Here is a 25398-nt window from a genome sequence, read left to right on the forward strand (position 1 = left end):
AATTTATTTTATTTATTAAAAATTATTGCAAAATATACTATTTATTTTATAAAATTGATTTCTTCCCTACCAGAAAATAATTCATCTTATATTGTGTGATTACTGTGTTGTTTAAAATAAAAAAAAAAAGTTTATTTTCTTTGTGTTGTTGTTTGGAAATATATAAAGTTGTTTTTGTTCTTTACATGAGTGGAAGTAATAAACGAATGTTGGAAGAGAATTTAGAAGTCCAAAAGGGTGCAAGAGGAAAATTTGCATGTGTGATAGAGAACTATATCTTGATTTTAAAGAAGAAGAACATGAGGAAGACACAATTGAAATTCAAATAACCTATGACAAAGTTAAAAAATAAACATTTGGAAGAATATATCTTTTCGAGGCTCATGATACTCCATAAAAATTGAAATTCAAGAAACATAAAGATCATGACTTCAAGCATAATTATATAATAGTTTAGACAATTAAAAATATTTGTAATTCTTTTAATTATAAATAATTTGTTTTTATATTTTTTAAATTTGAAGTTATTTTTGGACTTAATCTTTCTCTGTGTCATTATGTCTCCTTATTATAAAGAGGAGATCTTTAACGAATTACAAAAAGACTTACTAAAAAATATGACTATTGAATAATATGTCCAAGAAATGGAAAGTCACTTTGATGAAAATCGATGTAGAAAAAACATTTATGACTATAATGACTAGACTCTTCAATGGATTAAATAGGAAGATTCAAGATGCGGTAGAAATGCACCATTTCTTATATTTATTTGATTATTTTTTATTTTCTTATTTTTTGAAAAATATAAAAAAATATTTTTTTATATATGTGAAATGTAAATGTTTTCACCTTATTTTTATCCTTGTTTTTAAGATGTAAATGGAAGAGTTGAGTAAGAAGCAGAAGGAAGAATAATGGGAGATGAATACCAACTTCCACAAAGAACCCTATGGAGCAACGCAGAGAGAAGATGCTTAAACCTTCTCCAATGCAAGACAAAGAGCGTTATCACCCTTCTTCAAATCCACGCCTTTATGCTCCGACATTCTTTCCACAACAACCTCAACCTCCTCACCGCTTTCATCACCACCTGCGCCTCCCTCGTCGTCGTCTCCCCTACGCGCCATCACGCGCTCGTACAACACGCGCGCTCCTTCTTCGACCTCGTCCGCATCCGCGACACCTTCCTCTGCAACTCCATGATCGCTACTCACTTCGCGGCTCGCCAGTTCTCCGAGCCTTTCACCCTCTTCCGAGACCTTCGCCGCAAAACGCCGCCTTTTACGCCTGATGGGTACACCTTCACCTCGCTCGTGAAGGGTTGCTCGGCTCGTGTGGCCAGGCGGGAGGGTTCGCAGCTTCACGGGGTGGTTTTAAGAAACGGGCTTTGCTTTGATTTGTACGTGTCAACTGCTTTGGTGGATATGTATGTGAAGTTTCGGATTTTGGATGATGCCAAGAAGGTGTTTGATGAAATGTCTGTAAAGAGCATGGTTTCGTGGACCGCGGTTATTGTGGGGTATGCGAAGTTTGGGAATATGGGTGAGGCTAGGAGGCTTTTCGATGAGATGGAGGATCGGGACGTTGTTGCTTTCAACGCAATGATTGATGGGTATGTAAAGACGGGATGTGTGGATTTGGCGAGGGAGTTGTTTGATGAGATGGAGGAGAGGAACGTGGTTTCTTGGACTAGTATGATTTCTGGGTATTGTGGTAATGGTGATGTTGAAAATGCTAGGTTGATGTTTGACGTTATGCCGGATAAAAATTTGTTTACTTGGAATGCCATGATTGGAGGCTATTGCCAGAATAGAAGGTCTCATGAAGCGTTGGAGTTGTTTCGTGAAATGCAGACGGTGTTGGTGGAGCCAGATGAGGTAACTGTTTTGTGTGTTCTTCCCGCTGCGGCTGATTTGGGTGCGTTGGATTTGGGGGGCTGGATTCACAGGTTTGCCCAAAGGAAAAAGTTTGATAGGTCTGTTCGTGTTGGCACTGCTTTGATTGATATGTACGCAAAATGTGGTGAAATTATGAAAGCGAAATTGGTTTTTGAGGAGATGAATGAGAGGGAAACGGCTTCGTGGAATGCTTTGATAAATGGTTTTGCAGTCAATGGCTGTGCCAAGGAAGCATTGGAGGTGTTTGCAAGGATGATGGAAGAAGGGTTTGGACCAAATGAGGTAACTATGATTAGTGTACTATCTGCTTGCAACCATTGTGGTTTGGTGGAGGAAGGAAGAAGATGGTTCAACGAAATGGAGAGATTTGGAATTGTGCCTGAGATTGAGCATTATGGTTGTGTGGTTGACCTTCTAGGAAGAGCTGGATGCCTGGATGAGGCTGAAAAATTAATTCAAGCCATGCCTTATGATGCTAACGGGATAATACTGAGTTCTTTTCTCTTTGCTTGTGTTTACTTCAATGATGTATCGAGGGCAGAGAAAGTTCTTAAAGAGGTGGTGAAAATGGATGAGGATGTTGCGGGAAACTATGTGATGTTGAGAAACATGTATGCTACGGAGCAAAGGTGGAGAGATGTGGAGGGTGTTAAACAAATGATGAAGAAAAGAGGAACAAGTAAAGAGGTTGCTTGCAGTGTTATTGAGGTGGATGGAAGCTTTAGAGAATTTGTGGCTGGTGATTACTTGCATTCACATCTGGAGGCTATTCAGTTAACCATGGGGCAGTTAAGCAAGCACATGAAAGTTGAATTAGTCTGTTGACAATGGAAACACATAAAGCTGAAAGCAAAGGTCAAGGAAGTAAATGAAAATTGCAAGAGTCACAACATGTGTATTTCTGTATCCCTTTCATAATTTATTGTCCATTTGATAATCAGGCTGCTGACTCAAGTAAATGGTGCGCAGGTTGGAAACACACCCGGAATTTTATTATCAGGAGGCAACTCCAAAAGTAACAAACAATAGCATGTGTTAATTCCAGTCAACAGTTCAGATAGAATCCTGAGGTAAAACTACAAATCTATATAGAGAAGAATACAAACAGTACCTATAGTACTTTCTCCATAAAATTGCAGTTACTATCAAGCACCAGATACATACATTACACTAGATGATTCCAGCTCAGATTCATGAAGAGTCTCCTTTGATTCATTAAGCTCAGGTGGTTGAATTTCCTGCAACGGTTGATAGTGATAAGTGCGGCCTGTTTTTCTCAAAATTTTGGGTTTCATTAAAATTGCAAGGATGATCATCGGCAGGCTTGCTTGAAGGATTGCAACTCTATTCCAGCAAATTGATCGGCCCAGTGTTAAAAAACTACTAATCTTAAATAGAAACATATAAAACAGTGGATGAATAAAACAAACTTGACACCTTCGTATCATCAGAAGCTAATAGAGATTCAGATTTTACTGGTGAACCAATCAAAAAATCATCTTCATCCATCGGACACATGTCATCATCGTTGTCGTCTGCTCTCAGATAGGAATCTGCTTTATGATACACAGTTGAGAACTATATGCTATCTATCTGACAAACATCCTTCAAGCCAGTGCAAGTTGATCCCTGGACAGAATCCAAGCTGCAGAACCAATATAGTCTTAGTTGATCCTCCATACCCATAAGAAGTTTCACCAACAACAGAAGATATACTTACAAGGTTATAGAATTCATTCCATATGTTGCCATCTTATTGCAAGAGTCCTGAGATAGGAAAAATAAATAGTTGATAAAAGGCAAGTTATGGTGTGCATCATATATACTCACAGATCGGACACTACCCCTGATTGAACTGTGTAAGATTGAATGAGAACCATGATATTCAGAGGTGATTAACGGATGCTGCAGATGATAAATAAGGCAAAGTCACTACATTAGCTTTAAAGGAAAAGCTCAGTAAAACAAATTCAAAAGAATGTTCCACAGTTGGGCTAGTTGTTGGTCTAACTGTTTTTTTTTGTTATAGTTTCTAGTTAAATTAAGCTATTGGTGGATTGATGTATTTTATAACCAAATTCATGTGTAACAATTCATTCAGTTTAATTTTACTGAAATCAATTAACAATTCACTTTGAATTATATGTGTAACATTTTTCGTGTTCAAACATGTTTAAAGGAATTTGTGCTTATATCGTTAGTAATATTTATATATTTCTTTAAAATAATTATTCATAATGAATATTAAAATGATTTTAAAGGGGGAATTAACCGATAAGATTATATATATTTCTATAGATATAAATAACAAAAGCGAAAATATGGTTATTTTTATTTCATTACATATTTTTCTCCTGATGATGATACGGACAACAATAAAAATAAAGATAAAGAGTAAATGTTACAAATTGAAGAAGGAATTATGTTGTTGCAAATTTATTCCATAAAAGTATTATCCTAACTATTATAACATCTTAAAAATGGTTAAATTTAAAAATTTCAATATAAAAAAACAATCAAATCCAAAATTTTAAAAAAATAAATTCAAAGATGATATTTGAGATATTTTCTCTTTTACATCATATATTTATATTATTAATAAATATAAAATATTTTAATTTTTAACATGGTAATAAAGTAAGTTTTCTTATATATTTTTTTCTATATCATAACATATTCCTCAATCTTCCTTTTTCCTCATCCAAAATCACCTAAAATCCGAGCAAGGAATGGTCACGTGGCTCACGTGTCAACGCATTCTCGCCTCCCATTTTGTGGCCACGCTATTCTCAATTGCTGCAGCGTCCCAGTGCTATCTCTATCCATCTCTACTCAACAGTTTGGTGGATGGCTTCTTCTTCTTCTTCCTTGTTTCGTTCCATTCCGATTTCATTTCCATCCACCAAACAATGCGCTCGTAAATCCCTGCGCCCTTCGCTTCGTGCTTCCGCCACTCCAACACAAAAGGCTCGGTTCGTTGCTCGCCGTAAAGAGTCCGTTTCCGTTCGCCAACTGCAGCGTCCCCTAAGTAATGTTAGAGCAATATTAATTAATCAATACTTCTAATTAATCTATAAACCTGTTATAGTATCTGCAGTTTTCAACACCATAATCGAAAATAGATTAGGTACAGTATTGATGGTGTTTTGTCTGGAAAATATCTTCTCGATAACTTAAAATTAGATTAAGCTAATTTGCAATTTTTTTATAAGTATTTTATTTAAATTATTGCTTTTATTTATAGATGTTACCATAATTTTAGGTTGTAAAGAAATCCATTCCACTTTTTCTTCATTTTGTTCTTCTCTGGAATAGTTTAGGGACAAGCTCATCTGTATATATATACCTTGGATTGTGTGAAACAAATACGGGTGTGTTCAGACAAGTTTTTAGTAAATACTTAACTGAAAGCAATATTAAAGGAGTTTCTCCATAGGTTAAGCTTATGAACGGATTAAATTAAAAAAAAAGAATTTAGAAATTATGCACAAATTAAATTCAAAATAAGAATTTAGAAATTATTCGCAGATTAAATTAAAAATAAGAATTTAGAAATTATGCACAGATTAAATTAGAAATGTAAATTTAGAAAAGTTATATGACAATGCCTCTATAAATTAATTATGAAAAAAAATTAATTTTATTAACTTATGGAAAAACTAATTTTAATTTTTCTTTTCCTATAGTTGTTTGCTCTTCTCCTACAAGTTGCTCCTAAAGTTGTTTTGGAAAAAGTTTGTCCAAATTGATCTTATATGTATGCATAAAGATTGAAAAGATTAGTTTTAAAGTGAAAGGACTTCAAAGATAAAGATTGTGAGTAGAAGAACTAGACTAGATGAGTTTTTCTATATTTTTGTTTGATTTTGAAAAAGCGGTAATTTGTTTGAATTTTGTGATCTGTGCAGTTGAGTACATGCGGTTACCAGCGAGTCAGTACTCGGTGTTGGACGCGGAGAGGATTGAACGGGTAAATGACGACACGTTTCGGTGTTACGTTTATAGGTTCAGGTTCTTCAACTTTGAGATTTGTCCAGTGTTGTTGGTTAAGGTGGAAGAGCAGCCTGATGGATGCTGCATCAAGCTCTTGTCTTGCAAGGTGTCAAACTTATTTGAATGTGTTGCTGAATTTAGTTTTCTACTGTGTTGATTTGTTTCGTTATTTTGATTATTTGCTTTGACGATTGGTGACAGCTCGAGGGATCACCTATGATTGCTGCACAGAACGACAAGTTTGATGGTGAGTTTTGTTAAATGCATGTCAAATGTGTATAGTTTTAGGTTGTGGTGTGGTTGTTAAGATTGTGTTTTGATTAAAAAATTTTGGGAAACACAGCACAGACTGCAGCTGCAAAGGGTTGTGTAGACCTTACAAATTGCAATGTTGCAGCCTCCCTTGTGATCATGGAGCCCAATTTAAATCGATATGATAAAGGATGTCTGTTAGAATTTATTTATTTTTATTTCCGTTTGTGAGTGCATTAAGAATAAATGATTATGAATTCATACTCTCATAAGGTTCTGAAACTCACAAGTTACGATCCTAGCTTGAGAAAATGATTTAACACGCAATCAAACTATTTTCTGAATGAACATGGATGAACTTTTAAACTCGTGTAAACTTGCATAAATTCTCGAGTCAAGAAGTTTGAAATTATTAGTAATTTTTGCCCTTTATTAACCTTACAATGACTATATTTTATTAGGGTTCAAACTAGTTGAACAAATTAGCTACTTTGTGAAATGTTTTTACTTTAAGAACATACTTTTTGAATATATATATATATATATATATATATATATATATATGTATATGTATGTATATATATATATATATATATATATATATATATATGTATATGTATGTATGTATAATTAATTTATCAAAGTTTATGAATCAAATATGCGAGTCAAGTCTACTTCGAGTTCAACAACCTTGCATATACAACATCTTCATACTTACTAAATGAAGAAAGTGTTGAATGGATGATATGAATTTGTTTTTCTACTTAATGCCTTTTTATAAAGTATTCAGAGGGCATGATATGAAGATGAAGCATAATTGTTAAAGCTGTTTTGATGAAGTTCTCTTTAAACACCTACAGGATGAAAAAATAAGAAGGAAAATGATATAAGTTTTTTTACAAGTTAATATTAGTTTACGCATAAGTTAATTTATGAAAGTTTTTTCTTGTTTACTTCTCCATTAGCCGATTTTATTTCTACAAACTAACTTTAGCTTATTAAGCAATTATTTTATTTTTCTTTCTTATCATTTACTCCTGTGCGTGTTTATGGGGAAGTTTATTCAAACATAGCCTAAGAAATGTCAGATTTAACTTGTTTATATGAGCTGAGATGTATGTGAATTCTTGGAAAGTGTTGGTCTTGTCAAATTGTTTGAAAAAACAACTACGATGTGAGTGGCTAAATTGGTATGAAAGTGGATCAATGCTTATTCTGCTCAGTACTGCTTTTGATTGTAGCTTACTGGCTATTCATTGGAAGCAGTACCTGTGATAATTACAAAACTATATGTTACTTCCTTATTTATAGCAGCAGCTGAGGCAATTTTTTTGTACTCGAGGAAAGCAATATAGGGTGTCATGGTGTTTGGTTTATGCTACTTTCAGGAATACCTTTTCAATACTTTAATATGGTAATGCAGCTCTAATGGTTAACCGGATATCGTGTGATACTAACGCTGATAATGATAAGTCTTTGATGCAGCAACTCACATCAGACACTATAATTGAGGTAGTACTCTATGTTTATTTCATTTCTTGCGATTTTATATTTGTTGGATTCCAGTTAAAGTGTTCTTTTGGGTTGCTATGTGGAATGCAGGTAAGCATTGAAATTCCTTTTCCTTTCCTAGCAATACCAAAGCAAGCAATTGAATCAGCTGGGACTCAAGTCCTTGAACAAATACTCAGGCTTATGCTTCCCCGATTTATGTCACAGGTTTGTTAAAGCTTAGTATTATCTGCAAATTTTATTAAGCTATTGATAGGTTCTTGGGATCAAGAACCTATGGACAACCACTCGAATACACACAAAGACAATTTATCTGAATTATACAGCCTCCTTTTATTGAAAAGAATGAAAAGAATCAACAAGAATGGTGATACAACGTAACCCGAGAGCTTAACCTCCCTCCAAAGAACTACAAGAGTTCCCGCCAAACCATAACACTCCAAAAGCTCCCCCCTCTCACCAACCAACCCACCCCTTTTATACTGACTTACCTAACTGCCAGGCAGTTAGGCTGGGTAATGTTTCTTCTTCTACTAGATACAATTAGTTCCCTAACAATACTCCCCTTCCCCAACAACCTTGTCCCCAAGGTTGAAAAACTGCACTCTCTTCTTCTTTTTTTTTTTTTTTTTTTTTTTTTTTTTTCGCCCCATCTTCCAACGGAGGCACCCTCTTCTCACCCACAGCCTTCTTTAGTTGGGGAACATGAAATATTGAGTGTATTCTTGCTGTCTCGGTTAATTGTAAATGAAAATCTACTTTCCCCACATGCTGCAACCGTGCAGGGAGCTTCAGTCAATTCACCCATCACGTCACCTCCTGTCCCCTGCTCCACTACGCACATTTCCCAAACCCGAAAAACGTGGTAGTGCGCCTGCAACCCGGTTTCCAATTCTGCTTTCTGCCCCTCCGTCAAATCCACTTGCCCCTCACCGTCCACCTCTTTCTCCACTTGGCCCATATCCCAAGCTATGACCCATGACTCAGCATCTGTCAATTTTAATAAAGATTGAGGTTCCACCAGCTGTCGGGCTAACGCTGGGTCTCCTTGTATCTTCACCTTCTTACCTTCCACGATATACCCCATTGTCATTTCCTTCCAATTTATCATCACCTCCCCCAGTTTAGCTAGCCATTCAACCCCCAATATGATGTCTACTCCGCCCAGTTCGAATAAATGGAGCCTTTCCTCAACCACGGCCTCCGCCAATCTGATCTCTACCTGCTCACAACACCCTCTCGTCTCTTTCCGCTGTCCATCCCCCAAACTCACCTGATAAGGGGGCGTATCATTTATGGGTAACTTCAGCTCTTCCGCCAGTCTCTGACTAATAAAGTTGTGGCTGGCCCCGCTGTCGATGAGGACTAGCACCTCCCTGTGCCCAATCTTCCCCCTCAATTTCATCATCTTCGGTTGGGTTAACCCTTCGACGGAACACGCCGATAGCTCCATAGGTTTTGAATTTTGATCTATCCCTTCTTCCGCTTCGTCATCCTCATCCTCCGCCAACAGCAAAACTCGCAGACTCTTCTCCGAGCATCGGTGGCCAGGAGCAAAGGGGCCTCCGCACCGGAAACAACGACCCTCTTCTCTCCTTTTAAGAAATTCCGAATACGGTAAGTTTCGCACCGTCCGTCCCCGATTATCGGCACCTCCGGTCACACTCCCTATCGAACTGCTCGCCGGCATCGCTCCCTCTCTCCTAGCTGATCCATTGTCTTCCGTTCTCCCTGTCCGGTTTGTGGACTGGCGTTCGGTTTCACCACGTACTACCGAACCTACCATGCGCGACCCCGATGGGTTAATTTTCATCCCGTTCCAGCCCCCTCCTGTCGCCCTCATTATCGCATCTTCTACGTCCCGCGCGATCCTGATCGCAACCATGAATTCTTGAGGATCTTGAATGCGGACTTGTCCCCTGATGTCTTCTCGCAGTCCAGCGAGAAAAAACCCCATCACCAGCTCCTCCGATAACCCCCGAGTCTGACCTATTAATATTTCAAAGCTCCGGACGTACTCCTCCACTGATCCCTCTTGCCGCATTGTCGCAAGCTGTTCAAACACCGATCCTCTGGATCCCCCTCCAAACCGATTCACTAACGCCATTTTTAGGGCCGTCCAAGAACGAATCTTGGCTTTTTCCTTCCAAACATTAAACCAGTAACTCGCGCTCCCCTCCATGCTAATGTAAGCGAGTTCCACTTTGTCCTCTTCAGCCACTTTCTGGATTTCGAAAAATCTTTCGGCTCGATTAATCCAGATGTATGGGTCTCCGCCTTCAAAGGATGGCAATTCCACTTTCTTCCTCCAGTTGTGCGATATTCCCCCAGTATCGCCTCTCCCCTGATTATCATTCACTGAACTGCTGCTTCCCTCAGAACCACCCCCTTGATGGTTTGCACCCCCACTCATCAACCTCATCATTTGTTGCAAATCGCGTCTGATTGCCGCGGTCTCCTCTTTAATTCCCTCCACTGTGATCTCCAAGTTATCCAGTCTTCCCTCCGTCTCGCTACCCATCACTGGTTCTCCTCCTATCGGATCCGGCAGGTCGGACCAAATGATAGGTTCTTGGGATCAAGAACCTATGGACAACCACTCGAATACACACAAAGACAATTTATCTGAATTATACAGCCTCCTTTTATTGAAAAGAATGAAAAGAATCAACAAGAATGGTGATACAACGTAACCCGAGAGCTTAACCTCCCTCCAAAGAACTACAAGAGTTCCCGCCAAACCATAACACTCCAAAAGCTCCCCCCTCTCACCAACCAACCCACCCCTTTTATACTGACTTACCTAACTGCCAGGCAGTTAGGCTGGGTAATGTTTCTTCTTCTACTAGATACAATTAGTTCCCTAACAGCTATGTTTTTCCTTTATGGATAAAAGAAGAAATTCATTTGAAGAAAAATAACACAATAGATCCCAATTGAACAGAGCTTCCCAATCCTTGACAAATAGACCCCTAGAAATGCCTAATCTTTGTTCCAAATCAAATTGTGTAGTAGATGTATACACCAGGGTAAAAAAGTCTTGTGCAGGCTTGACAAATCTAGTGGTGATTTTTCTAGACTCCACTTTTTCTCTTATGAAATGATAATTCACCTCAATATGTTTGGTCCTCATGAAAGGTAGGATTGGAGGCAATGTGTAATGCTGCCTAATTGTCACATATATGGTGCAATTGAAAACTTTCTTCAAATTTAAGCTCTTTGAGAAGTTGTTTTAGCCATATGAGCTCACAATTGACTGTCATTGCCCTGTGTTATGATTTTTCACTTCATCTTGTCATAATATTTTCTTTTTACTTTTCCATGATATTAAATTACCTCCAAGAAGAACATAACTCCCTGAAGTGAAGCATCTATCACTTGGTGACCCTGCCCAGTCAGTGTTAGAATGCCTTAGAATATTTGATTATTTCCCTTATTTTCACAAAATGAGGCCTTTTCCTGGAGTTTTCTTGTTATACTTTAAGGTCCATAGGATTGCATCTCAATGGTTTTGACAATGAGAGTTTAAACATTGACTTATTATCACAACAAAGGTGATGTATGATGAGTCATAGTGAGATAATTAAGCTTACCAACTAACCTTGTGCATCTCACACGATTAGACGTTGGTTTTCTTTGCTCGGGTACAAGTTTCACGCTTGGATCTATTAATGTGACTACAAGCTTAGCATTTAACATCTTTGTTTCTACTAAAATTTCAAGGGCATATTTTTCTTAGATATGACTAAACCATCCTTCGATTGTGCAACTTATGTACCAAGGAAGTATCTCAAGGGTCCAAGATATTTTGTTTGGAACTTTTGAGCAAGATTGTTTTAGTTTGTATTCTCCTTGTCACTACCTGCGATAGTAACGTCTTCCACATATACAATATACATCCTTGGGAAGAATGACGATAAAATAGAGAATGATCAACCTATCATTCCAAACTTTGGGATGATAGTTTGAAAGATATTGCGGTTCTCGAGTTCCTTCTTCACAATTGCAATGGTGGAAGGAGTTTCCTAAATCATATATAAGGCAACATGAAGCTGCCCAACATAAATTATCATGGAGCAAGAAGGGTTAAGAGATCTTGGAAAAACGTACAAATGTTGTGTGCAGTTGGTATAAAGGCCACAGCTCTCGGTCCAAACTAATGCACATGTTTCATGGGGACGAAAAATAGGTGAGTGAGGTATGAATAGTAGATATAATAACTGCATAGTTAAGCATCAATCTTATCCATTGGTCAGATTGTTTTATAGGAACAAATTCAACTTTTGTAATGAGATGGGATTCATAGCCCAACCCACTTAAGCGTAACTTGATTTTAGAAGCCAAGTGGAATCGTTATACCCATTCCATCTTCTCGATACGAACAATGTGATTTGAAAAGATATGAGAATCTATTCTAGGAAAGACGTTTTTTCCTTGAAAAAGAAAATAAGATGGTTTAATACACCATTTGGTCCCTACTTTTAGGGGTTTGGTTCAAAGTGATTCTACCTTTTAAAAAAGTTCAGTAAGACCCCATATTTTGTTAACAAATGTTCAATCCGGTTCTTTTCGCTCACGCCGTTAAAAACATAATGGTGCAAATGCCACCGTGGCCAAACCTAAATGAGTTGTGCAGTTTGATGAATACGTGGCACGTTTGAAGAGGTTGCCCTGTGTAAATATTTTAAAAAAAATTAAAATGATGTAAGTTAGGTGCAAATCCCAACAGCCACATCATCTGCAAATCCTCCAACCTGGTCCAAAATCACTCTCTGATGATGATGGGCTCCACCCCAATTATCCTCACCTTTGGATTAACCCTCTTCACATAACAATCACCGCAGAGCAGATAACTCTTTTTTCCAACAACTCCCTGGGAAGCTTTGCCATCATATTATAAGCTCCACGAATCTTAAATGAGAAAACGGGTTGCATATCCTCTCTCTTGAGCCAAACCTTAACCCCGAGTTTCCCAAAAAGCTTTGGCGCCAATTGTAGAGAGGACTCAATTGCTACGTCGTAGACCTTCGAAGTGAGAATATTCGTCAAATAACTCAACGCATTCATCACGCCGTCGCCACCACTGTCAGACCAAGATCGGTGGGGAACCGCACCGACGTATCCCGGTGGGTACTGGAGGAAATCCGGTGAGACCCGGGGGCGCAAGGGAGGAAGAACGCGCGGCCTCCGACGGCTTGTGTGCAAAATAAGAAGCAACCCTAAGCTACATTCCAGAACAACTCGAGAGGGTGCACAAGAGAGAAACCACCATTTTTTGTCCTCCACCATGAGCGTAGTGAGTAATAGAGAAGACTGTGAGTACCAAGGAGTTGTGCAGGGACCCTTGTTGTAGTCACGAGATTTTCTAGGAACCAAGGAGCCTTTAAGGAATTCACTGGAAAACCTAGGTAAGGGGAGTTAACTTTTTGATGTATTGATTGAGCATGATGCGTTTCCTTTGAAACTTGTTAATCTTGAGAAACGGTGTGGATAGATAGTATACCCAATTGGAAGGTTGTGGGTTGCTAAGGAAAAAAAAATGGTTTGGGATGTTATTCCCAGAATATGAATGCACAGGTTGAAGGATTACAGTGCATGTGGTTTTGTAGTAAGGGATAAGTGCATATCGTGAATATTTGGAGGGTAGCCGTGAGTTGGCTAGGTTAAGAATGTAAATAAGAGTAGGAAGTGTTAACGTGTTGTATGAGTGAAATATGACAATAGAGTGCATTGGTGATGGGTTGTGTTCTCAATAGAGATACCAACATGGGTTTATGGGTATAAATTATTATTTTGTAATTGCATGAAATGTTTGATGGGTATTAAATGTATGGAAGTGGTATAAATGTTGAATAATGTACTGTCATCATCACATAATGGTATGAGTGCATGTTTTCTTTTTGCAAGTGAAGAGTTTCAATGCATGTAGGGGCCATGGTAAGATGAAGAGAAATATTATATTTTCTTCCTGTATAGTGTAGACGTTGGAATTCGGAGAGTTAGAAGGGGTTCTTGATATTGGCATTTAATGGTTTTCGTGGTACCTACCTTGGGAGGGAAATCATAATATGGTTAATACCAAGTGCATGAAATTGTTGTTGTGCATGTGCTGCTATGTCCCTTGTTGATAGGTAAAGTACGCAAACAATATTCTGGGGTTGCATGGGTGGATTATAAGAATGGTGAAGGGTTATAGGCTAAGGTTTTCGTTGTGCAGATTTTAAATTTTGGGTCTATAAAATAGGTCTAGGCAAGCTAAAGGAGTTTTCTTTGAAGATATAAAGATTGATGAGAGAGGTGGAGAGGTTATCTAATGGGCACGATTTTGTTGTTAATAAGCAAGGATTCTTTGTTTTAGTTATATTGATGTCGTCCTAACAGTGAAATATCTAGTTTTATGGGTTTTGAAAATTATATCATTTTTGAGTTATTATTGAGTGGAATAATATATAGGGTGATATAGGGTGGAATCTGGAGGTGGGTGTATAAAACTGGTACATTGTTGGGTAGTGTCCAGAGAAATATTCTTTCTCTAATCAATACATCAATATCTCTCTCTTCAACCATTAAAAGTCATTTACGTTTTTCTCTTTCTGCATTTAATTCTTCAAACAGCCATTTACGTTTCTCTCTCTGTATTTAATTCTTTCAGCCACATATTCATCAAACTGCACAACTCACTTAGATTTGGCCATGGTGGCATTTGCATCGTTATGTTTTTAACGGCGTGAGCAAAAAGGACCAAATTGAACATTTTTTAACGAAATATGGGGACTTACTGAACTTTTTTAAAAGGTAGAATCATTACTGTGAAAATGAAATTATATTGAATCACTTGGTTGATACACCCTTCTCCTTAATCCTATATTTATAGGATTAAGTGAATGGAACACACCTCACACACACTCAGATACAGCACATACACACTCACAGCTTACATACACTTAAACACAACTTAAACACAATAACCAATAATTCTAACAATCACTTTGAACCAAACCCCTAAAAGTAGGGACCAAATGATGTATTAAACCAAATAAGATAACCTAAAGAGAGTAAGTGTTACAAAAAAGGTTAACCCGTCCATACAAGGTCTAGAATTTCCTATAACAAACGCCCCTCCTTAAGAAGCCGGCACCTGGCGGCTTGGAAAATTCGGGACTCCCCCAATGGTTTGAGTAGGTTCCCCCAAGGTTCGAACTCGAAACATCGGGTTCGTTGCAAGGCTCTAATACCATTGTTACAAAAAGGTTAACCCGTCCATACAAGGTCTAGAATTTCCTATAACAGTGAGTCACAAGTCGGGCTTAAGGGTGTGCACAAAAGGGTGATTTTCATTGATGTTTAGGCAGTTGGATAGATTGGCGCGATGCAATCCATAAAAGGTCCTTTTGCTCACTCTTGATTGTTTCATTGTTTTTCATGGTTTCTAATGTTTCATAAAACATAGATTGCTTTGTCTTTCTTGTATGTGCTTTTCATGGATGAGACTATCAGTTTGCACTTGGCAGAATTTTGTAGGAAATTGCAATGTACTTCCGGATTTATAACAAGCATTGATATAACTTATAAGGCATTGAATTATTAGTATGAAGCACATTTAAAAGTGACTTCATTGTAAATAGAAAATTATTAGGATAAAATAATCTCAATATTTCCATAGTATATAAGAAAAAATATGTTCTAAAATCCTAGTTAGGTTTATTAGGTGATATGGTCAAGTTATAACATATAATAAGTGCAAACCTCACTTTATAAACCAATTTTATGAGATTGAGTTAGGATTAAATACTTTTTAAGACTTCTATTGTAAGTTTGGGATGACCCAACATGTGACCAACCCAAAATGTTTGTGATGTAACCAAACTAGAATCTTAGGAGATTGTTTTAGGCCATATAAAGATTTGTGAAGATGACATGCTAATTTGGAAGACTCATCCTGAGCAACAAAACCTAGAGGTTGTTCTATATAAATTTCCTTTTGCAAATCACTATTAAAAAAAACATTTTTGACATTCAGTTGGTGTTGAAGAGTAGTCATAACATAAATAAGCGAACAAGCAAATAGAAACCATCTTTGCCACTAGAGAAAAAGTACCATCATAATCCAAATCAATAAAAAAATTGTGTGAAATCTTTGGCCATAAGGCTAGCTTTGAGACGATCAATAGTACTACCACGAACAATTTTGATAGCAAAGACCCACTACAACAACCAGTGGATTCCTAGACGGTCCCAAGTTCCACGGTTTTGAAGAGCATAACCCACAAGTCTTTGCATTGGAATCATGTTCTGATACCAATTTAAGAAGTGAATTTTATGTCTAACTCAACCCTACAAAATTGGCAGATGAGGTTTGCATCCATTTATGTAATGTAAATTGGTCTTATTTCTATTCTATGTGAGACTTTCAACACTCTCCTTATGTTGAGACATGTACATCTCAAGTGTGAAACTAGATATTAATAGGTGGTCTGATAGCGGTTGGAACAATAAACTCAATAAACAATCATCTTCACTAAAATAGGCTCTAATATATGACTCTAATATCATGTGAAAATAGTGAAAAATTAGATATAAAATTAATTTCCTTTGTGTAAAAAATATACATAGGATAATACATTTATAATGAAAAATAATACAGAAAATTGGGCTTAGCCCAATATATAATACTATAACTATCATAAGATATTCGAACTAACAAAATCTAACTATATTCAACACTAATAATCGATATAACCAACTGAGAGCTCATCCTACACGTCTAACAGACTCTTCGTTTGCCTTACTCTCCTTTCTCCTAGTGTAAACCTTCCACACCTTGGGCCTATCTGTGTCTTGCCAAATAGTCTGCACATCACCTAAGTCACGGATTGATGGTGGAACCGTGCTTAACTCTGTCCATTTATTTCTCTGTTCTCTGTTGTGCACCCAGTTATAACAACATAAAAAATCTGGTTGTTTATTTTAAAAATGCAGAAGAAATATATTGTCTATCATCGATATTACTCTCACAAAACTAAATTAATATTTTACAAATTGTCTTCTAAGTGGTACTATTAGCAAACTATCATATCGTACATTCTTATTTTTCTTTCCCAAGTGCACTCCTGCTGTACTGAAACAAGACCTAATGTTGATGACAAAAAGCATGGAATTTCATACCTCTTTTTCAAACTTTTTTCTATCTTTCTTCTTGCTATTTGTTTCTACATGCATTTGAAGTTGAAAGATTTTGACCAGATTTTCATATTTTTCAGATTTTACTTTGCTATTACTGCAATTTTTAGTTTCCCTGGGTTATTTGATACATCTTTCTTTTGTTCTTGATTGTATTTGACTTTCCCTTCTAATTACTGACTTATTGTTTTCAATATCAAAGGAATTATATAAAATCAAGGCAAGTAATTAAGGATTACTATCATACACCTATTTGATTTTTAGAAAGAACATTTTAACAATATATCTTAAATGTATTTTAAAAATAACAGTCTTAGAATTTGAGGTTGGAACTTTCTCAATCTTACATAATTAACTTGTTTAGCAAGATCTACAACTTATTAAGTATTCTATTTAGACATGTCATAATTCAACTGGTGGATAAACTACCATTTTTGAGGCTACAATTAAGACAACTTTCAAAGAGGCCACAACTAAGATGAGCCAGGAGTGACTGAAATTAAGGCGGCTCCAACATATAGTCTTATAACTTGATAAATTTTCCTAAAGACTGGGTGTATGTTTGTAAATCCTATATGGATTTGTGAATATACAGCGTCTTTATTTTTTAAAAAGAATATTTTAGCTAGTTACGTCTCGGGTATATTTCAAGAAAATTGAAGTTATAACTTATAAAATAGTTCTAAAAAGCAAGCTGGTATACATTAGCATATCCTAATTATATACGGTGTTAGTGTTATGTAATCAAATTGTGTTTTTAAGATTTAAAGAAACCTAGTTTGTTGGTTCTTTATAAATGTAGGTTCAAATAAAATGAGATTGGTTTGTTGACTGAAGTAGTAGTAGTAGTAGCTATAGTTTATGGTTCAATAATGAACTGCATGGTACATATAATCTTGTTCATATTTTATATACTGAACAATTTATGAATTTGATAAGTTTGTTATATATTTTTCTTAAGCAGCTTGTGAAAGATTATCAAGCTTGGGCCACTGGTGATACCTCAAGGCAACCTCTGGGAACAGGTGAAATCTGAAATAATGCGTTGCCACTGGCGCCCTTAAATTGCTGTATAGTCAATAGGTTCTAGAAATATCGCTTGTAGCATGTGCATTATTGCATTCTTGGTTAGTAGCTGGGTGAACATTTTTTTGTTTGTTTGGAGATGGTATTGGTTGTAACGTAATCTATATGATTAAATGGAATTTGAAAGATTCGTGAATTTTAGATGTGGGTACTTCAATTGTGTGTGTGATTAAAATAGATTTAAGATGACTCTAATATTATATTAAAAAATAAATTTTAAATATTTTTCAATTTTACAATGTAAACTTGAAAGATGAAATTTGTACTTTTTTTTTATATATTTCAAAATTATCTTATATTTAATCAAGGTGAGATTTCTAATAAATATCACAAGTTTTACATAAATTAATATCATTTTACTCACTTCAATGTCCTTTTAACTAATAAATATTTTGTTTTCTCAAATCTCATAATATAAAACATTCCATCGTGTAAAACATTATATCAACTTCATTTAATATTTTATTCTAAATTTTAAAACTCATTTATGTAAAAATCAATCAACATTGAATCATGTATAAAATAACAATTTAAACTTTCAAATTACATAATACTCAATATAATTTTAAAATTTTTGGGCATCATCTAAAACGTATCATTGGAAATTAACTTTAACAATTTTATATTGTTGATTCTGAATATCATTATATTTTTTTACACAAAAATTAAAACCATCCTAAATGTCCTCAATAGCAACCTTTTAAAAGGCTTCTAAAAGCTTGTTCCGAGTGGCATACACTGAAAAGCTACCAGCTTGTGTTATTTGTTTCCGATTGCCCTTTTGATTTGACACTGCTTGGCCAATGAATTTTAAACAACTATGTCTTATCGTTCCCCGTTCTTTTTCTTTGTTAGGAAATTGCGTTTTGCACAAAAGTTTAAAATGTTGTTCTTTCAGATTTCTATATTACAAAATTTTAAAATACATTTTTAATTATATAATCTAAGATATATTATTTAATTTAAAAACAAATTTGAAAGTAAATATATATTTTAAAGTATCCTTGTAAACATAGATTCAATCTTTTAAAAATAAAATCAAACATACTCTTCTATTTATAATCAAACACAATAATATATATATATATATATATATATATATATATATATATATTAATTTATACTTATTTATGTATTAAACTATTACACATACAATTTAAATTTAATGATATGACTAAAATTTTAAAAGTTATATATTTAGTATTTTAAAGGATAATGATACTTTAACAACATTTTTTTGACAACATTGTCTACGTGTCATTTTGTGATTGGTCCAAAATTACTCCACAATCAATGATAATAATCATAAACACTGACATAGACTAATCATAGAATGACACGTGATATTAAAATATTATAAAAAATATTATCAAATTATCATTATCCTATTTTAAAATGTGTGCATTAGAAAAGGAATCAAATGGAGCCAAGCAATCTCTTACAAAATTTTTAAGTGATATTTGAAATCAGATCAAATGAATCATAAAAAAATAAACTATTTGAGAAATTGTCTTACATGCACATTGGTATGAGAAAAGTCATAATAGCTACAAGACATAACCTGCGACCATAATAATGTTCTTGGAATTGAAACATTGGACTCACATGGGGTTACCCTTTCTGTCATCTTTCAATAACCTCTTTTCACTGTCACAATAATTCTTCACTCTCTTTCACCTAATAATAGCCACACATTTTTCTCTTCCAAACAAAATCTTACTGTTTGGTTTGGATGATAGATTTAAAAAACGAAAAATGAATGAATTTAAGAAGAAAAAATGTATTAATGAATTGTTTGAATTAAGAAATTTATGATGAATGTTTATAAAAACTTAATAAATAATGTGATAAATTTAATAATTAAGAAAATAATACATAAAAATAAAACATTATTATTATATTATCTATTATTATTATTTATAATTATAAATAATATCAATTTTATGATGTGTTTATTTGGATTAGCAACTCTGTAAATATTGACAAAGATGAATTTGAGAGTAAAATTTTGTTCGTATTTTGAAATGAGGGATGACAAAGATGGATTTGAGAGTAAAATTTTGTTCGTATTTTAAAATGAGAGAAGACGAACATTTGTGGGATAGAATGATGGTAGAATCTCTTCCGACCACGTTGATTTAAGAATATTATGTATGAAATTATATTTTTATCTTTAACTTTGTTTGTTCACACGTGCATGAAAATATATTTTTTAATCTTTTGTCATGAAGTTATGATTTTCAATTTTGGTTGAAGATCAAAGTTAGAAGAACATTCTAGAAAAGGAAATCGATTTCGTACAAGCTAGAACCGATTCCACACTGAATGCAAAGGAGTTGGAATCAATTTTATTGAGACATAGATATGAAGAAAGAGTTTGAATTGATTCCAACATGCTTGGAATTGGATGAGCTACATGTATAACCGATTATGATATTGTGTTTGTGTGTTGTAGATTGTAACAATGCTATATTAAAGTTCAAGTGTCAATTTAAGGGAAAGGAAGAAAAAAGAAACAATGAGAAGTCAACCATTATGTTTTCGAACTATTTTGTTGAGTTCGGTCAGCGTTTATTGAGCTCAACAAAGACATTGATAGGCTAGGTCAGATGTCGTTGAGCTCAGCAAAGACGTTATGAATCTTGATTAGATGTGGTTACGGCGACTTGGTATGGTGGTGTCAATGGTTGCGGAAACTCCTTATGGACACGTTATGAAAAAATGCAATTGTTCGAACTCAATCAATATTTATTGAGTTCGACAAAAACGTCGATAAACTCAGACGTCGTTGAGCTCGATAAAGGCATTATGATTGTATAAACTTATCTTATGGACATTATTTGAGTATTAGAATTTTGGTATTCATGATTTGGTTTTAATGCATCTAATAAGATTGAATCAAATATATTGCAAACGACTAGTCATAAACAAAAAAATAATTTTAAAATAAATGTATAAGTTAAATAAAGATAATTAATTTAGTTTTTCAATTTACAATTTATGAGTTTAGGTCTGTGTCAAGTTTATGTAAAAATTTATAGTATTTTTTTTAATTTCAGTATTTTAAATAACTTTTTCAAAACATATATAATTCAAAAATACCATTTTATATTACTTATAATGACAACTTAATATTTTTTTTTTATTTTTTATCTATTAAAACATGTTTTCTAATCTGTCAAGCCAAATTTTTCAGAAACTTTACATTTATTTTCTATCACCTCTAAATTCTTAAAAAAAATAACAAGATATATTTATTGTCAAATATATTCAAATTTATTTATTTAGTCTCCCTCAAATTACATACCCTTAAATCTATCTTAAAAATAAACACATTATGGATTTGTGATTATCCTGTAATGTGACTTTGGAGCCAACATGTACTCCCACTGTAAGACCCATAGAAAAATAAAAATAATTTTATGAATGTTGTGGTTTTGAATAATTAATTATGGTGTGCATTCATATGTAAGATAAATACTATTATTTGTATTTTGTCCACCATTTTGTTTAGCTTGATTGTCTTGTATTAGTTATTTAAATTTAATGCAAATTGTGTGGTCCATGTTTGATCAAAGGAGGGTCATAAATAAAATAAAATAATAATGTGAAAAGAAGAAGAAGACAAAACTTGAATTATGGAAATTGGCTTTCCGTGAAACATGAGTGCAAGGCTTTCAATCATGGGTGTAAAAATTTCTTACATGGGACCCTTCATTTTCCATTATTTTCTTATGGAATGATTGCTAAGCCAGCTGCCAAAGAGAATTTATTTCTCCTTATATAGCACCTATACGGCCAGAAGAGAGGGCAAGAGAAATAAGATTTAAGTTACAAAATACTTTTACATTTGAGAAGGAGAGCAAGCAAGGGTGGTGGTCTAGGTGTATCAAGAGTGAAGAATTTCTTGCAAGGAGAAGAGGTAGGGGAGCTAATCCTTTCTTGATTATGATCATGAATATGAGTATGAATGTGTTAAAATTTGGTAATGGTAGTTATATATTGACTTGTGTAAAATTTGGTTTTCAAGATTATAATTTCTCATTTTCGAGTTACTGTGGTGAAAAATTTCTATTAATTGTTTTCACCGTTGGATTTAGCTAAACTTTTAGTATGTGAATCCTAAGATCTATTACTAAACTTTGACCGTTCGGATTTGAAAATAGAAGTCTGTAATTGGAGAAATAAATCCTGCAAGATTGAGTAAATTAGTTACCCCTGTAGTTCTGTTACTGAGTTGTCTCGGTATAATATTGATTCTGACCTATTGGACCGTTAGATCAACCTCAAAATTTGATATATGATTCTTAGGACATATTAATACAATTTGACCGATCGGATTTGTAATTGAAGGTCTATGTTTAGAGAAAGAAATTTCGAAAGTGTGAAACAATCGGATGAACACTGTATTGCTGTTCTTAAGCTATCATGGTAAATATTTCATATATATTTCATCTACCGTTAGATTGAGCCCAAAATTTAGTAGGTAGTTCATAAGACATATTAGGTGATTTTGACCGTTCAGATTTGGAATTGGATATCTGTGCTTAGAGGAATTAATTCCGCATTTTGAGTTAAACCGAGAACCACTTAAATTTCTGTCGCTGAGTTACCTCGGTAAAACCTCCATATCTACTTATTTAGCCGTTGGATTATCCTGAATTTTTAGTATGTTGTTCCTAAGAGATAGTGGCATACTTCGACCGTTCGAATTTTAGATCGGAGTTACAGATTTAGAGATATTAATTTCGTACCTTCTCAGGGATCTCAATACTGTTTAATTTATGTTTTTGGATCATTTATACAAAATTGATGATTTCCGCCTCATTAACCATTGGATTGGACTGAAAAGCTTACCGTATGATCTAAACATGTTGTTGATTAGTTTGATTGGTTCAGATCGTCGATAAATAATATATTGAAAAAGGTAATTTGGTTAATTTGTGCTACTTTGTTAAGTAGGCAGAATTGAAACTGAGATATGTTGATTGGTTATTATGTACTTGTTAAGCATGATTGGTTTGGGATTAGTGGTTGAGATGGCATGTGATTGGTTATGAATAATATGTTAGGAAAATGTAATTTGGTTAATTTGTACTACATTGGTAAGTAGACAGAAGGGAATTGAGAAAAGTTCACCGGTTTTCTTATGCTTGTTGAGTATGATTAGTTTTGGATGGGTTGTGGTTGATTATGAATAATTTGTTGAAATAATGTAAATGATGTTGGTTTGCGCTACTTTGGTAAGTAGGCGAGTAGATGTTGGGTTTGCGTTACTTTGGTAAGTAAGCAGGGTGATTTGCGCTACTTTGATAAGTAGGCAGGATGAGATGATGAATGAAGAGATAAAAAGAATGATATAAATCGGGCTACTTTGATAAGTAGGCAGATTAACTATACTGTGCTACTTTGGTAAGTAGACAGTATTGTCTTGTTGCGCTACTTTGGTAAGTAGGCAGAAGAATTTGGTTTGTGCTACTTTGGTAAGTAGGCAGAAGATCTTGTTTTGTGCTACTTTGGTAAGTAGGCAGAAGACCTTGTTTTGTGCTACTTTGGTAAGTAGACGATATCACCTTATTGTACTACTTTGGTAAGTAGACAATATCACCTTGTTGTACTACTTTGGTAAGTAAATAATAAAAATCACCTTGTTAGATTACTTTGGTAAGTAATCAGTATATCATGGTTATACTACTTTGGTAAGTAGACAGAAGGATGGTTGACTGCTGTGCTTTAGTAAGTAGGCAGATTAATAATATGTTGTATTAACTCGAGTAAATCGACTGATGATTTTGACTGGAGAAATATTATAAAGTATCAGTGTAATAGTTGGTTTTTGAGTATGTTTGAGATGCATGTATTTGACTGATTGCCACACTTGTGAGGTTAGTAAGATTGTGGATGATGTATATTTCTTGAATCGGTTAGCTCACCCTACTGTTTGTGTTTGTGCATGTGAATGCGATGATCGTATAATGTGTGATATTATACGGGAGCAGAAACTATATCAGATGAATTAGCAGATGGTTCTGGACTTGCTTAGAAGATGAGAGATCTGTGGGGAAAAGGAGACATGGGGAATTTCTAAAATAAATCTGTGTTTGAATTTCCGAACTGTGAGAAATTTTAAATTTCAGAAGTTTATGAACTGTGTGGACTTTTATTTTCAGAAGACTTGTGCTGTAATAAAGAACTTAATATTTTATGGGTGTTGAAATTTGTTAAAGAAAAATTATATATGTATTTTGTGGAAATAAATTGTAACGCCTAAATCGGGGTGTTACACTGTTTGGTATCAGAGCAATGGTTTTCGAAAATCTTTTGGGGCTTTTGGGAAGTGAGCTCGTTAACTTCTGTTGTGTGACTCTGTGATTTTTTATGATGATTTTGTAGCTCTTTTGGAGAGCGTTGGTTTGAAAGGTAGAGATATGCATTGTTTTAACTTGTGTTTAAATTAATTTCTTTTGACGTATATGGTAGAACATGGCACGTCGATCTAACAATGTTGGTCAAACACCCCAATTGATGATTTTAATCGGGCTGTTGATCGGATGATCAACGCAATGGAAAGGCAACATACCACTCAGGAACTGAGGACTCATTCGAGGCTGAATGACTTTTTGAGGCACGACCCAACAAGGTTCAATGGAAGGACTACGCCAGATAAAGCGGATGCTTGGATCAAGGACATTGAGAAGATCTTTCATGTGATCAAATGCACAGATGAGGAAAAACTAGATTACGCAACCTTCATACTCAAAGAGGAAGCAGAGTACTGGTGGGATGGTATGAAGCGACTGATGGAATCTGATGAAGAGGCTATTACTTGGAACAGTTTCAAGGACAAGGTTTGGAAAAGTACTTCCCGACTAGCGCCAAGATCGAAAGGGAGCAAGAGTTCTTGGCCTTGCGTCAAAGTGGGATGTCAGTGCAAGAGTACATCGACAGGTTTGAGTATCTTATCCGTTTTTATAGTCAGCACATGACGGAAGGGTGGAAGTGTCAAAGATTTGAGCAGGGTCTGAGGTATGACCTGAGGAGAATGATTGTACCTCTTGAAATCAAGAAGTTTCCAGCCTTAGTCGAGAAGACAAAAAAGGTGGAGTTACTAGAAATAACCGAAACCGAGTTGACAAGACTCAGAAGGACAAGTTTATTAGAACAAGCCATGGAAGAAGCCATATCAGCGACCCCAACCGCTTATGCGAACAGCTGTGAAATGTTTTGAATGCGGTGGTGCACACTACAAGAAGGATTGTCCTAAGCTCTCTGGAGTGAAGGTTGAAGAGAAGAGGTGCTTTGTGTGTAACAAGCCAGGACATTTCGCTCATGTTTGTCCTGATAAGAAGATAACCATTGTACAACAGCAACCAAGTTCTTCAGGCGTGAAGCCCAAGATAGCTGGAAGGGTTTTCGCTTTGACCGGTGAAGAGGCTGCAAAGTCAGGTAATCTCATCCTTGACACATGCCTTTTGTT

At 35.1% G+C, this 25398-nt stretch overlaps 2 protein-coding genes and 1 long non-coding RNA gene across 5 annotated transcripts; all 3 read left to right on the forward strand.

Annotated features, from left to right (window-relative positions):
- Positions 1-876: 876 nt before the first annotated feature.
- Positions 877-4049, forward strand: LOC124845915 (pentatricopeptide repeat-containing protein At2g44880-like). 2 transcript variants are annotated; one of them, XR_015782114.1, is made up of 2 exons: positions 877-2791; positions 2868-4049. XR_015782114.1 is itself a non-coding variant. In XM_088098525.1 (2 exons), exon 1 carries the CDS (start codon positions 915-917, stop codon positions 2721-2723), a length of 1809 nt encoding a protein of 602 aa, XP_087954651.1. In that variant the 5' UTR covers positions 877-914; the 3' UTR covers positions 2724-2753; positions 2868-4049. The 2 variants fall into 2 exon arrangements, 1 of the variants encoding a protein (XP_087954651.1); XM_088098525.1 differs by having other exon boundaries at positions 877-2753.
- A 572-nt stretch (positions 4050-4621) lies between these two features.
- Positions 4622-18057, forward strand: LOC124846041 (uncharacterized). 2 transcript variants are annotated; one of them, XM_088098071.1, is made up of 6 exons: positions 4644-4926; positions 5807-5997; positions 6093-6138; positions 7567-7655; positions 7746-7862; positions 17800-18057. In XM_088098071.1, exons 1-6 carry the CDS (start codon positions 4746-4748, stop codon positions 17869-17871), a joined length of 696 nt encoding a protein of 231 aa, XP_087954197.1. In that variant the 5' UTR covers positions 4644-4745; the 3' UTR covers positions 17872-18057. The 2 variants fall into 2 exon arrangements, with proteins under 2 accessions (XP_087954196.1, XP_087954197.1); XM_088098070.1 differs by lacking the exon at positions 7746-7862 and having other exon boundaries at positions 4622-4926.
- Positions 18058-21358: 3301 nt separating this feature from the next.
- LOC148193484 (uncharacterized) lies at positions 21359-24164 on the forward strand. The gene is made up of 2 exons (XR_015782321.1): positions 21359-21843; positions 23921-24164. It is a non-coding gene; the product is annotated as an uncharacterized LOC148193484 (long non-coding RNA).
- Positions 24165-25398: the final 1234 nt, after the last annotated feature.

The sequence above is a fragment of the Vigna umbellata genome, chromosome 9, assembly GCF_029865625.1.
Source record: "Vigna umbellata cultivar VRB3 chromosome 9, Vumbellata_1.0, whole genome shotgun sequence".
Lineage (NCBI taxonomy): Eukaryota > Viridiplantae > Streptophyta > Magnoliopsida > Fabales > Fabaceae > Vigna > Vigna umbellata.